The sequence below is a fragment of the Periplaneta americana genome, chromosome 17, assembly GCF_040183065.1.
Source record: "Periplaneta americana isolate PAMFEO1 chromosome 17, P.americana_PAMFEO1_priV1, whole genome shotgun sequence".
Taxonomy (NCBI): Eukaryota; Metazoa; Arthropoda; class Insecta; order Blattodea; family Blattidae; genus Periplaneta; species Periplaneta americana.
In genome coordinates, this window is record NC_091133.1 from 115,099,652 (window position 1) to 115,112,737 (window position 13,086).

Below are 13,086 nucleotides of genomic sequence, written 5' to 3' on the forward strand. Positions count from 1 at the left end.
CAAGCAGCCCCCACCATAAGAGCAAAACACCCCCACCCCTACAATCGACAAATACACATCGCAGAATTCAAGATCACCAGTAGTTCAAGAGACACTGATGAAGATGTAACATCACGTCGAAACAGGCCGTCTGTCGAAGGTATATACCTTTTTTTTTTTAATTTTAACACTTTTTAACGTGTGACTAAGTAATTTTATGTTTTTAAAAAAGTTTAATACAATTTTGTTCATTTTTGCTTCCTTTCCGAGATAAAAATTGTTTTATATGACACTTTTCGTAGCATGTTTTGCGAAAGCCATAGCCATTGATTTAACTCCCAATATCCTGAGTCAGTTTAAGAGAACAGTGTATTATGATAACAAATTATTGAAAGAGTTTTAGTTTTGCCCTTTAAATGTGCAGAAATTTGATGCAAACAAATGTAACATTTTAAAATTCTTTTTCAAATTGAAAAGTTACATTTGTTCAGTAATGCCTCCTAATTTTTTGTGTTTTTGTAACATAATTCGAAGTACTAGAGTCGACGGCATTTGGGAAGGCAGTCGGCTGCAACATATGCCATAGCATTTATGGCGTGGCTAATGACTTGAGAAAGACAGGTTACGGCACGAATTGAAGTCAAGTGTATATAAAGTTGTTATGACTAAAAATATGACGTCACATCGTAGCCTGTCTTTCTTGTTAGGCACGATTTTTGGTATGTGACATTACAAGCTTGTACAGTAGAACCAATCGGAATCAGTCGGTAACAAATGCTTCCCGTGTTTGTTTGTTCATGTGTAAGTGTTTCAATACATTGAATAAGTAAAACTAACATATACTATGTGTGTGTGTAAGATAAATAAATGGAAGCAGAGACACTAAAAAGACAAGTACTGCACAGGGGCGCACGAGAAATAATGTTTAAGGTGTATAATATAATAATCCATGGCACTACAACCCGTGAAGGGCCCAGACCGACCAGCCGGCTGCTGGTCTCACGCCCACATGCCGAAGCAGAGGTGGACGATCATCCAACCAGAATGGAAGTATCGTGTGGTTAGCACAATGATCCTCCCAGCCATTATAGCTGGCTTTCGCAACCAGATTTCGCTACCTATCATAGCTCCCCAAGTGCATCACGATGCTGGGTGGGCCCCGATCCCATACACTGGCCGAAATTTCATGAGAAAATTTCTTCCCCCATGAGGATTCGAACCAGCGCGCATTCTGTAACACGAGTCCTAGACAGGATGCCTTAGACCATGACGCCACGGCACGGGACGTTTAAGGTGTATAATTATTTTTAAAATGTTCACGAGCAGAAAGCTGCTGGGTGTAACATTGCCGACGTGCAAGAAATGACTGCAGAAGCATCTAGAGTGGAATTGTGAACCATACAAAGAATATTGTTGGTGAAGGAAAGAGGATTTGTTTGGTATCATGTTTATAGTAATCAACAGCTAAGATCATTATTGTCTTTTTAGAATTTAAATTCTCTCCTGCGCTATTTGTATTGCCCGTGTGCGTGAAGTACGATGTGGCAATGTTGTATGCTGTCTTGCTCTCATGATCTGTCTCTGTCTTGACTCAAACGCTAGCGGACGACCGCCTTTCCAATTGCCATTGACTTTAGCTGCCATACATTCTACTCTGTTAACTTTCCTGCTTCACTGACGCAAATTTCCTACCTCTGCCACTAGAAAGCTCTGAATTATAGTCTGAAACAGCACTATGTCGGTGCATCTGAAGCAGTATGCTGTGATAAAGTTTCTAATAGCACAAAATGTGGCCCCAATTGACATTCATTGAAGAATGAAGGCTGTTTATGGAGATGAATGTGTAGACATCAGTACTGTGTGATGTTTATCTGTTCATACTCATAATGAACGCGGTCGACTCTCAACTTATGCGACAAAGGATAGGGTGGAAGGCCACATACTGCAGCTGATGACGCTCATTAGAATCGAATCAATGAACTCATTAAATGAAATCGTCACATAACGCAGGAACAGCTGTCAGTCAAGTGTGGCATGTCACAGAAGCGTGTGCAGGCGATAATCACAGAATTCTGATTCCGAAAACTTTGTGCTTGAAGGGTCTCAGTTTCATTGTCTTTGATCATCCTCCATACAGTTCTGATCTGGTGCCACCAGTTTTTCATCTGTTCCCAAAACTTAAAGAACACCTGAGAGGATTGCACCTTGATTCTGACGATACAGTGTAGACAGAAATGAGGGTGTGATTCTGTTGTCAAAGTGAAATATTCTACTATGACGGTATCAAGAAACTGGTCTTCTGTTGAGAGAGATTTGTTGGTTGTCAGGGCGATTATGTGAAGAAATAAATATGTGGATATCAATAATAAAGTTGTAGAAAGTTACCACTTTTTGTTTTACTCAAACAACTAGGTATACCCATTCTGAAATAATTAGGAGACATTGCTTTTTAGCATGCCATCGTATTATGTGGTACATAATTCTTAATCTGAATTTATACAATTAGACTGACAGTGATGGTGATTATGACATTGACGACGAAGATGGTGGTGGTGATGGATGACAATGGTGGTAGTGTTGAAAGAAGAGGAGAATGTGATGGATGATGATAGTAGTGCTGGTTGGAAGGGGAGGAAGAAAAAGCAGGAGGGTGTGGTAGTAATGAAAATGGAGGAGGAAGAGTAGTTTATAATGATGATAGAGGTGGAGGAGTATGGTGGTGGTGATGGTGATGGTAGTGGTAGTGGAGACAGAGGAGTAACAGAAGTGGTAGTGAGTGGAAATGGTGTTGATTATGGAAAGAACAGGAGCTGATACTAATATGGTGAGAGAGGTGGAGATACTGAAGAGATTTTGTAATTTATTTCTTTTAGTTTCGCAATAATTTATGTGAATGTTATCAATAATAATGAATTTGTTTAGTTTTTTCATAAACGTCTCGATAGAAGAGTATGAGAAATTATTTGTTCATATATTAATTCTAGTAATTGGAGCAAAGGGATTAAAAGAAATACTGTAATATTAACAAGTCTGAACATATAATAAATTATGTTTCAACTTTTTAAATAATTTAGTGGTAGACGAACCTCAGAATTTTATTTTAATGGTGTTTCATTTCTGTATTCCATATATGACTTCGAATCTCATTAGTATGTTAAGTTTCTCTTTAAAGCGAAACATATAAGATGGACTTACTGTATTTAGTTGCATGCAATAACAAAGAAAATTCATATTGTAAATTATATTTAACTAAGCAAATATTGATAATAACTATATTAGTTTCACTGGTGTGTATGGGAATGTTGTACCCATCCATCTAGAATGGGATTATTTCAAAACTTGTAATTAAGGATAAAAAGAGATATTTCACTACAAATCTTAAATAGAGAATGTAGGTAATAACTGAAAGTCGTTATCACAAAACAGCAATATTTCCATTATCGACCATGGCTTGTACTAAGCAAAAACGGGAAATATGTTAATGGAATTGTAACTATACTGGTTCCATATCAAAATTATTTACATGTGAACAAGCACCGGTATCAAATAGGCCTATCATACTGGGTCATCCATATATCTCGGAACCGGAACTGCGTGAAGCGCCTCAGCCGACAACAGCAACGTGTTTGTGCAGGCGGGAGAGGAGTGGTCAGCGGGGATAACTAGTTTATTCAAGGTCTTGCAACGCAGTTTGTTCTGTGTTTCAGCAAGAGCAACAAGTGAAGTGAAGTGAGAGTAAAGCAAATAATATGCCTAATTATTCTATTCCACATTGGGTGTTTATTTACAATTTGTATGTCCTTACAGAATCTGCTTGTGCTGTCAGGAGATTATTTCAAGAGAATTTCCCAGGTGTTCGAGTCCCAAATCATGGGACGATTCATAGATTAGTTAATAAATTTTGTGAAACGGGAAGTGTTCTTGATAAGAAGCGAAGAAAGTGATGTATAGTGCTCACAGAAGAAAAACTCTTGATGACATTGGACGATGCTTGGAATATTCCCCTAAGAAATCTCTCAGCTGTCTTTCTCACCAAACGGGAATTTCTTATGGTTCTGTATAAAGGGTTGCAAAGTTATTTAAGTTAAAACCCTATAAATATACTGTGGTGCAAGAACTTAAACTGGGTGATTCTGTATGTAGGATTAGATTTTGTGAATATGGATTCTGAATAAAATGCATGATGGAGAAATTGATCCTAATCTCTTTCTCTTTTCAGAAGAAGTGTGGTTTCATTTACATGGGTATAAAATTCTCAAAATTGCCGACAATGGAGTGCCGAGAAAACTACTCTGCTTCATTAGTAACCTCTTCATGGCGAGAAATTAGGGTGTGATGCGCAGTTTCCGGTGAGAGAATAATAGGCCTAATTTTTTTGAGGACATAATTAACAGTGATAGATATGTGAACAACATTTTGCAATCCTTTTTTGCTGAATTAACTGAGAGGGAACGTAGTTTCGCATTTTTCAGCAGGACTCAGCGACAGCTCATACAGCTAATGTTTCATTGCAGGCAATTCAACAAATGTTTGACGATAGAGTTATCAGCAATGACATATGACCCTCAAGATCTCCTGATTTAACCGCCTGTGACTAATATCTCTGGGGTTCATTAAAAGAAATTAAAATTATGGTTTATTTAACGACGCTTGCAACTGCAGAGGTTATATCAGCATCGCTGGTGTGCCGGAATTTTGTCCCGCAGGAGTTCTTTTACATGCCAGTAAATCTACTGACAAGCCTGTCGCATTTACACATACTTAAATGCCATCGACCTCGGCCGGGATCGAACCCGCAACCTCGAGCATAGAAGGCCAGCACTATACCAACTACGCTACCGAGGGAGACTCGTTAAAAGATAAATTGTATAAAACGAATCCATATACTTTAGACGAATTTAAGGATAACATTCGCCAACAGATCAATTCAATTTCTCAAAGAGAACTAAGAAAAGTAATGAGTGATTTCATAAGATAATGCCAGAAATGTGTTGAAAACGAAGGCAGGCAGTTCCAGCATCTCCTTTAATGACATGAGTGATTACATAACTTTTAAAGTGCATTAGAATTTATCAGACAGTCACTCTAGCTTGCTAAACATCGGGCTCTTGTACAGGAAGTGATAGCTTACTGGCCAAGAGGGACCCCACCTCAGATTCGGTGACATGATATATAGATGACCCAGTACAATGCTATTCACATTTAATTAAAGATTCGTACATTGAATGTCTGTTCCTCTCTGTTTATATCAGAAACATCCTTACGTGAGATGATATAATGCAGACCATTTAAACTGTTCAGGTAAATGTATAATCATTTGAAAATTAATGAATTCATAAGTTACTGTTTACATTGATGTTATATAATAACTGAATCATTTCAAATTTATAGAGCACCATATCCCTAAAAGCTAGAACTTCTGCCTTCCATGCTGAATACCTGTGTTCAAAATCTTCAAAGACGATGAAGAATGTGTAGGGGATAGAATGATTTCTTCATCATTCACTATTATTATTATTATTATTATTATTATTATTATTATTATTATTATCTTCATACTTCAAGAAAGACAGATGGACAGGTGCCACTGTCGTGTTGTTATAAGATCTGCTTATAAACGTTAGCTGCAGCTATTCCCTGCTATTGTACATGTCTTCTAGCACTACTTACTACATGAGCTTATAAATTGAAGTACAAAGTCCGGCAGTTGGTTCTGATGAATTTTAATATTCTGTTCTAAATTGACTGTAAGATTTAGAAATATCAAAATAAACATAGGATATAGCTTGAGTGGATGAAGAAAGAATAATACTGAAACCAATCAGGAAGAGAAGAAGAAATTGACTGGGTGACTAGCTAAGAAGAAACTGCCTGCTGAAGGATGCTTTGGAAAGAATAGTGAACGGGAGAAAAGTTTGGTGAGAAAGAAGTCGTATGCGGGGACTAAGAGAAAGGCGAAAAATAGGGAAGACGGGAGAATGTTGGGTTTACAGTGAAAAACCTGTCCTTGTCAGAAAACTAAGAATGAAAAAACTACTTGAACAATGCAATTTATTGGTATGTCATTTCTTTTTAAATGACGCATTTCAAGTGATCTCCTCGGTATTCTACAGTTTGTTGCAGTCTTGCCCAGAATTTTTTCATGACACGTTGGTTCTGACGATTTTGGCAGAACTGTAAAATGAAATGAGAGCAGCAATAATTAAACGTTATCTAGGCACTGCATGAACGGTCAACACACAGTGAAAAGGCGACCGTATGGTGTGCTGTTTCTGCTACATTCATCATTGGTCCCTACTTTTTTAAAAATGAAAATAACAGAGTTATTACAATGACTGGTGAAAGGTATCAGCAAATGTTACAGACATTATTCAGAGACGCACTATTGTGCTATCAAAAAGGAGTGCGTTATATGACACTAAACTTTTAATAGCCTCCCTATCGATATAAAAAATGAAACTCAAAACATAAAATTATTTAGGGCCAAATTAAAGAAGTATGTAATTTATCATGCCTTCTATTCTGTAGGTGAATTCATGACATTCAATAACACTTCATGAAATTGATACTAAAACTATGTGTTGTACTAGTAGACTATATTGTAAATCTCATCTGTATATATTTCATCTAGACTGTGACTATAAATTAAGACTTTATAATAGTATTTAGTTTTTTGACTTGTTCCATATTCTAGCTGTAAAGCAATGTATGAATACCATGGAATGTTAATAAAGACAATACAATATAATACAAATACGGATGGCATTTAATTTCAATAAGATGGGGCTACAGACTATACTGCCAGAGACACACTGCGGCTGTTGAGTAACCTTTTCTCAGTCTGGTAATATCAACTGGCCAGCTCGATCCCCAGACTTTATAGCTGCTGATTTTTTTTTTTCTGTAGATACCTAAAAAATAGTGTTTTTCAAACCAGACCATACTGTATCTAGGATCTGAAGAACAGAATATAGGCAGAAATCCCAGGTTTGTTGTAAAGTGTCAAGAACAAGTTCCAGGTAAGATTGCAACAAACCATTTGATACTGAGGAGGTCACTTGAAATACGTCATATAAAAAAAATAATAACATGCTAATAAATTGCATTGTTCAAGCCATATTCTCTGCTATTCCAATACTTCTAAATCTTATAACTTCAGAACAGCGTGCTGAAATTCTTCAGAACCAACTGCTGGACCCATTGTTATGTATGTGGTGTTATCTGCCCCTCTGTCATCATGATCTTATTTAAATATCTTTTGGGAGAGGGAAAATGCCAAAAAAATCATGGGCTTAAAATAGCTTTTTTTTTTTTTTTTTGGGAATATGAAGTTTATATATATGCTTTCACGTGTTAATTAACTATGTAAAATAATTTATCTCAAGTCTTCAATTCCGTCATATAACATTATTTCTTAAAATATTGATCACACTAAAACCTAATTTTGTTTAAAAAATGGAATAAATTTGGTTAAATGTGAATGAACTGTACAGTTTAAAGAGATAATTAATTTAGTCTGTGATCTTAAAACGCTCTATCTTTTAAGAGGTTGGGTACAGCTGGAAGGAGTAAAATTTTGGAAATATTCAACATTTTTTCCCTACTTACTGTATCTTGTACAAAAACGAAAATTGGTATGTGTAAAACACTGTTCTTCTGCTATACGATAAACGTATTTTTACGATTTAAAAAAATATATATTTTTTTCAAAATTTAAAATTCACTGTGCAGTGATGAAGCATTTCCCTCGTAACTCAAAAAGTACCGGTATCCAACATTCTGTGATGAAATTTTTTGTGTGTATTTATGCATGTTACATCTACAATATGAGTCCACACCTGTGGAGTAACGGTCAGTGCGTCTGGCCGCGAAACCAGGTGGCCCAGGTTCGAATCCCGGTCGGGGCAAGTTACCTGGTTGAGGATTTTTCCGGGGTTTTCCCTCAACCCACTACGAGCAAATGCTGGGTAACTTTCGGTGCTGGACCTCAGACTCATTTCACCGGCATTATCACCTTCATTTCATTCAGACGCTAAATAACCTAGATGTTGATGCAGCGTTGTAAAATAACTCAATAAAATTAAAATTAAATCTACAATATGATGAAAAATCACTTCTCTAACTTTGATAGATTGTCTGATAAAACAAAATAAATTCATTAAAAAAAAAATGGTTAAATATCAGTATTTTCTTCTAACACAAAATAAAAAAAGATATTATTTATAAAGGAATGTAGTTGTAAACGTAAGTTTCAGCAATAAAATAAAAGAAAGAGAACATGAAAAAGTTAACAAGTTTATGAGTCATGAGGGAAATTCTTCATCACTGCACAGTGAACTGTCACCATTTTAAATTTTGAAAATATATATAATTCTTAAATCGTAAAAATATTTTTTTCATATAGCAGAAAGACAGTGTTTTACACATACCAATTTTCATTATTGTACAAGTTACAGTGATAGAGGAAAAAAAAAAAAATTAAATATTTCCAAAAATCTTACTGCTGTAAGCTGTACCTAACCCCTTAAAGCACAAAGTAAGGCTCTGTAGTGAGACAGTTTTTTTGGCAAAGAAAACAATAACGATGCACTTGTTGGGATATTTTATAATATATAAACGAAGAACACCTACATAAAAGGGGCTAATACAAAAAGAAGCGCAAGCACATACTTAAGTCATTGCTTGAAATGAGACTTGTAGTAGAGTTGTAAATGTTACTGTAACAGAGACGAAAAGTGTGAAGTAACGGGAGTAAATCAACCCCCACTTACAAAGCAGGAATAATGAAGCGAGGCTACAGGATCAGTTTCATTCATAGGAAGTGTTAGGCATTCTCTATAAACTTCGTATTAATTTTCATTATATATTTATAATGAGGCTAAAGAGATTCATAACAAAAATATTTATAAAATACAGCAATATAAAACTCAAGTCTACAGTTAACCAACTCTTTCTGATAAAGTTATAGCAATAAAAGCATGTCTGTTTTACAAGCCGTAGGAATCGCTACATAATGTGACATAATTAACTTCATCGTGTAGTAAATTACAAATTAATAATTCATTTTCTATTCTATATATTAGTAGGCCTATTAATCAGTATGAATATAAAAACCAGTTTGTTCAACGAATGAAATGAAACGATATTATATCAATTACAATTCCGCAAAATACAACAAGCAGGTTTATAACGACAACTGAAGTTTCATATTCACACGAAAATCCAGCAAGCACTCTTTTATCACTATCACCAGCACATAAGCTGTAATTATAATATTAGGTTTAAGATTACATTAACACACTGTATCTCAACTTTGATATGCTCACCAAGCCACCATTAAGCACCATTTTATGCATAGGTTTAAAACTATGAAGCAAGAAACTTATATGAATTGAAACTCAGATTGTGAAAATGTTTTTCTGATGCTGAAGCTTCTGCATATAAAGCCAATAATATAATAGCATGGCCTTCTTAATAAAAGATAAGCATTCTAAACTACTGTAGATAGAACACGCACTACTTGGGTCAGATGGCAAACATTTTTACAGAGTTCTTTAGACTCTATACTTCTTACAATACTACTCATAATATTTTACTATCTCCATTAGTTTATGGGGCTATAAAAGTAAAAGCATTTACCATATTTACTTACAATTTTCCCCCTTTTCCTACATATTTTAATTCTAAAGAAAGAGAAGAGCAAATAGATTTACATTGTGTGAATATGGTGGTGTCAGTTCAGAGACTGGCAGCTATTTTAATTATAGTAGTATGAGAAATGGGTACAATGAAAGAAATCTCCATTCATTTTCTATGTAATGGCAAATTAATTATAACCCCTGTCTTATTTTAGTTAATTGCATAGGGAGATTAGAGATTATCACAACTTAATTCTGTAGTTAAGAATTTAATATGATAGTACTTAAATTAAAAATAAAATCAGATAAAATGAATACCCAAGGGGGAAAATATGAGTAAATACTGTCTTACATATTTTTATTAACCAAAATTTTGATTTGGGTGAGAATTAGCTTTTAACTTATCCTAGTTAATATTGCAATTGCTCTTCCTGCTAAATTTGGCAAAGATGGATGGATCAGACCCATACACATATCACTGTAAATAAAACTTTGTTGCGTATATGCTGTACAATGCAACAAAATTAAAGCCTCAATGCTTCAAAGTAATATTATAAGACACAGCGAATTACCAAATTCCTGTCACATCCAAAATAAAACATAATACTGGCCAATTATTTTCAGGGAAAGCTTGACAGCAAAGCTACAGAACGGTATTGGTAAATGCAGAAAAAATTTTGCTTAGACAAGCTTGTTCCATCATCCTACTAACTGCCGATTCACGCCCCGCACCACCAACACCACCACCTTCACCACTGCCACCGCCCCCGGCCCCGGCAGCATTGGGTGATGAGGAAACTAGCAACGCTGCCACTACCTCCAGGTCTTTCTCCGAGATGTTATACGACATCACCAGCTGTTCGACAAGTCCGTCCAGGCGAGAACTGAGGCCCGAGAGTGCCACAGCTGCCCCCGACACTGCTGCCCCCTGCTGCAACAGAAGCTCCCGACTGCGTTGTTCCAGGCTGCACAGTCTTGCTTGTAGGGCCAGATTCTCTTGCCTACAACAATGTGAACTCAATTAACAAATGACGTGCAAGAGCATGGAAGAATTACAGTACTAATGGGCTATTCCATCTCAAATCGACCGAAATATAGAAAAAATTGACCTTGCAATTTTTAAATACACTGAAACTTTTTCTGTCCGTTGACAACTGTGATACAATGCTTTGTGCAAAGTTTGAGGCATCAGAACTTCATAGTGTTTAAATTAAAAATATTTAAATTTATCGTATTTTCATAAAATTAGCAACTTTAAACTGTTGTGGCTCCGAAACCCTTTCACCCAATGATCAAAATCATGGTTTATTTTGATGCTGAGAAATTAAAGTTTATATTGACATGTAAACAGTTTTTCTTACTTTTTATGGAAATGAAGAAATTTAGATTTTTCTTCATTAAGATGCCTTTGCCCACGAAAAAATATTTTTTTAAATATATGGTTAAATTCCGCATTGGAAGTACAAATAAACACATATTTTTTACTGGTGCACCGTTGATAAGGAATATTGAAAATATCAAATAAAGACAATAAATAGTACGCGTGTGAACTAACCAGCTGACTGTAGGTAGTCGAGACAAGCAAGGCCAGGAGACAAACACGTGATGTGTCGTCTAGCAGTCATGGCTGGGCTAGCTTTATCACAAGTTTTTATAAACACAGGAGTAAAATGACGCCCAATGCTCGCTTATCTTCAGCTCTCGGCCAGTGCTTGGGGTACTGCGCCGTTCAAGTCTAGGCGTGTGAAAATAATTTATTTAATACCCTCGAAACTTATTGCCGAGCCACTAAGCAAACAATGCCGAATCCCTCTTAATAATGCAAAGTTTTTTCTCAATATTTTTTACATTTTTACAAATGGGCAGAAAGCCTAAAAGTAAGTAAAATCAGATTATCTGTCTCTTTGTATACAATAAAAATAAGGATTACTTCTTAATATATGTCAGCTTCAAAATGAGCTCCCGTTCAATGTTCTGCAGTAAATGGTTCCAGAGTTCTGAGCGCTGAAAGAGGCTTGTTTTTATAAAATACGGTAAATTTGTCGCTCAATAGTACGAAAACCGTTTGATTTTCGTTAGTATATTTTTGAAAATGCACTCTCCTCAGCACCTTGTATAAATAGGGAAAAAATTAGATTATTAAAAAATGCGAGGTTTTTTACTGATCGATTTCATATGGAATAGCCCACTAATAGTATCAACAATGATGGAAAATAATCTGAATTTTAAGACTTCGGATGAATGAAGAACAGACGACTGGTAAGACCATGCTTGTCATTAAATTCTAAATTCAAGTATCACAGGATCAAAATCAGCACAAAGAAATCAACTCTTAACAGTGATTAAGAACACAGCATAGTTTGAATAATTTCAAGAGAAAAATTGTTTTGAGGCCGTGTAACGAACCCAGGATCTTTGGCTGAGCTTGCCAAAGCTTTACCGACTGAGCTACCCAGGAACTCTACCAAACCGAGATTCAGCGTTGGCGCGCTCAGCCAAAGGTCCCGGGTTCGATACCCGGCCACAGAACAATTTTTCCCTTGAAATTATTCAAGTCAGCTTCACAGGGAGCTATACCTGAAAGCCAGATTTGTACAACATAGTTTGCTTTAAAACGGATATGTGTTCACGTTTTCTGTTACGTGAAACAGAGACAAATAATACTACAGAGTGGACAGTTCGAAAATCATGATAGAGGCCGGATTTATATGCTTTTTTTAAAGCTTGAAATATACACGCAAATATATTTGCTCTATAAAATCTTAAATATGCGTTATAATATGCAATATACCGTGCGAGTTGGCTCAGATAGTAGCATTTGAGATTCGCATTTGGGAGGTCCGGGTTAAAATCTCGTGGCTGACCAATCTGACTGGGGTTTTTCATGGTTTCCTTCAGTCGCAAAGACAAATACCGGATTGGAAATTTACATGCCATGATTCATCACTGCCTCAATCACAAATATCATAAACGTGAATCAAAATCTAAAATCAGTTACGTGAACACAAGCCATCTTCAACACACAACAGAAACAAGAACTCAACAATAGTAACAACGGCCTACTGGTATACATACACATCCTAAACAAGCGATATGACCACAAATGTTAAAGCATGTATGTACTGTATATATACTATATATGTGTGTATATACGAGTATTTCTTCTGGACAAAAAGGTGGTGGAGGTCTGTGTAACTGATGGGGAGGTGATTATTGTTCAGTGTTGTTTTTAATCTCCTTTTCGTCCATTTTTGAGACTTTCAAGGCCTAAGCAGAGTTAAAAAAATTATGTTAAAACATAATTATTAACGCATTTATCAGTTCCATTATGAAAAACACAACGAAAAGATGTTGGAACGCTGTTCAGATGCGTTCCACCAGAAAAAGTACTGTGTGTATATACCAACGAGTTAGAAAGAGAAGACTATAGAGTGGCTATGTTGTCCTGTACAGCGCTGTTTGCGGTGCC

General features: G+C 35.9%; 1 protein-coding gene across 4 annotated transcripts in view; it reads right to left on the minus strand.

Annotated features, from left to right (window-relative positions):
- The window catches only part of corn (cornetto), a 321,107-nt gene that overhangs the window by 20,722 nt on the left and 287,299 nt on the right, over window positions 1-13,086 (minus strand). For 3 of the 4 annotated variants that reach the window (XM_069815992.1, XM_069815994.1, XM_069815993.1), the window contains one exon: window positions 10,330-10,618. In XM_069815992.1, the coding sequence (XP_069672093.1) occupies window positions 10,330-10,618 (289 nt within the window). The remainder of the gene's footprint in view (window positions 1-10,329; window positions 10,619-13,086) is intronic. The other variant, XM_069815995.1, reaches the window with a different exon arrangement.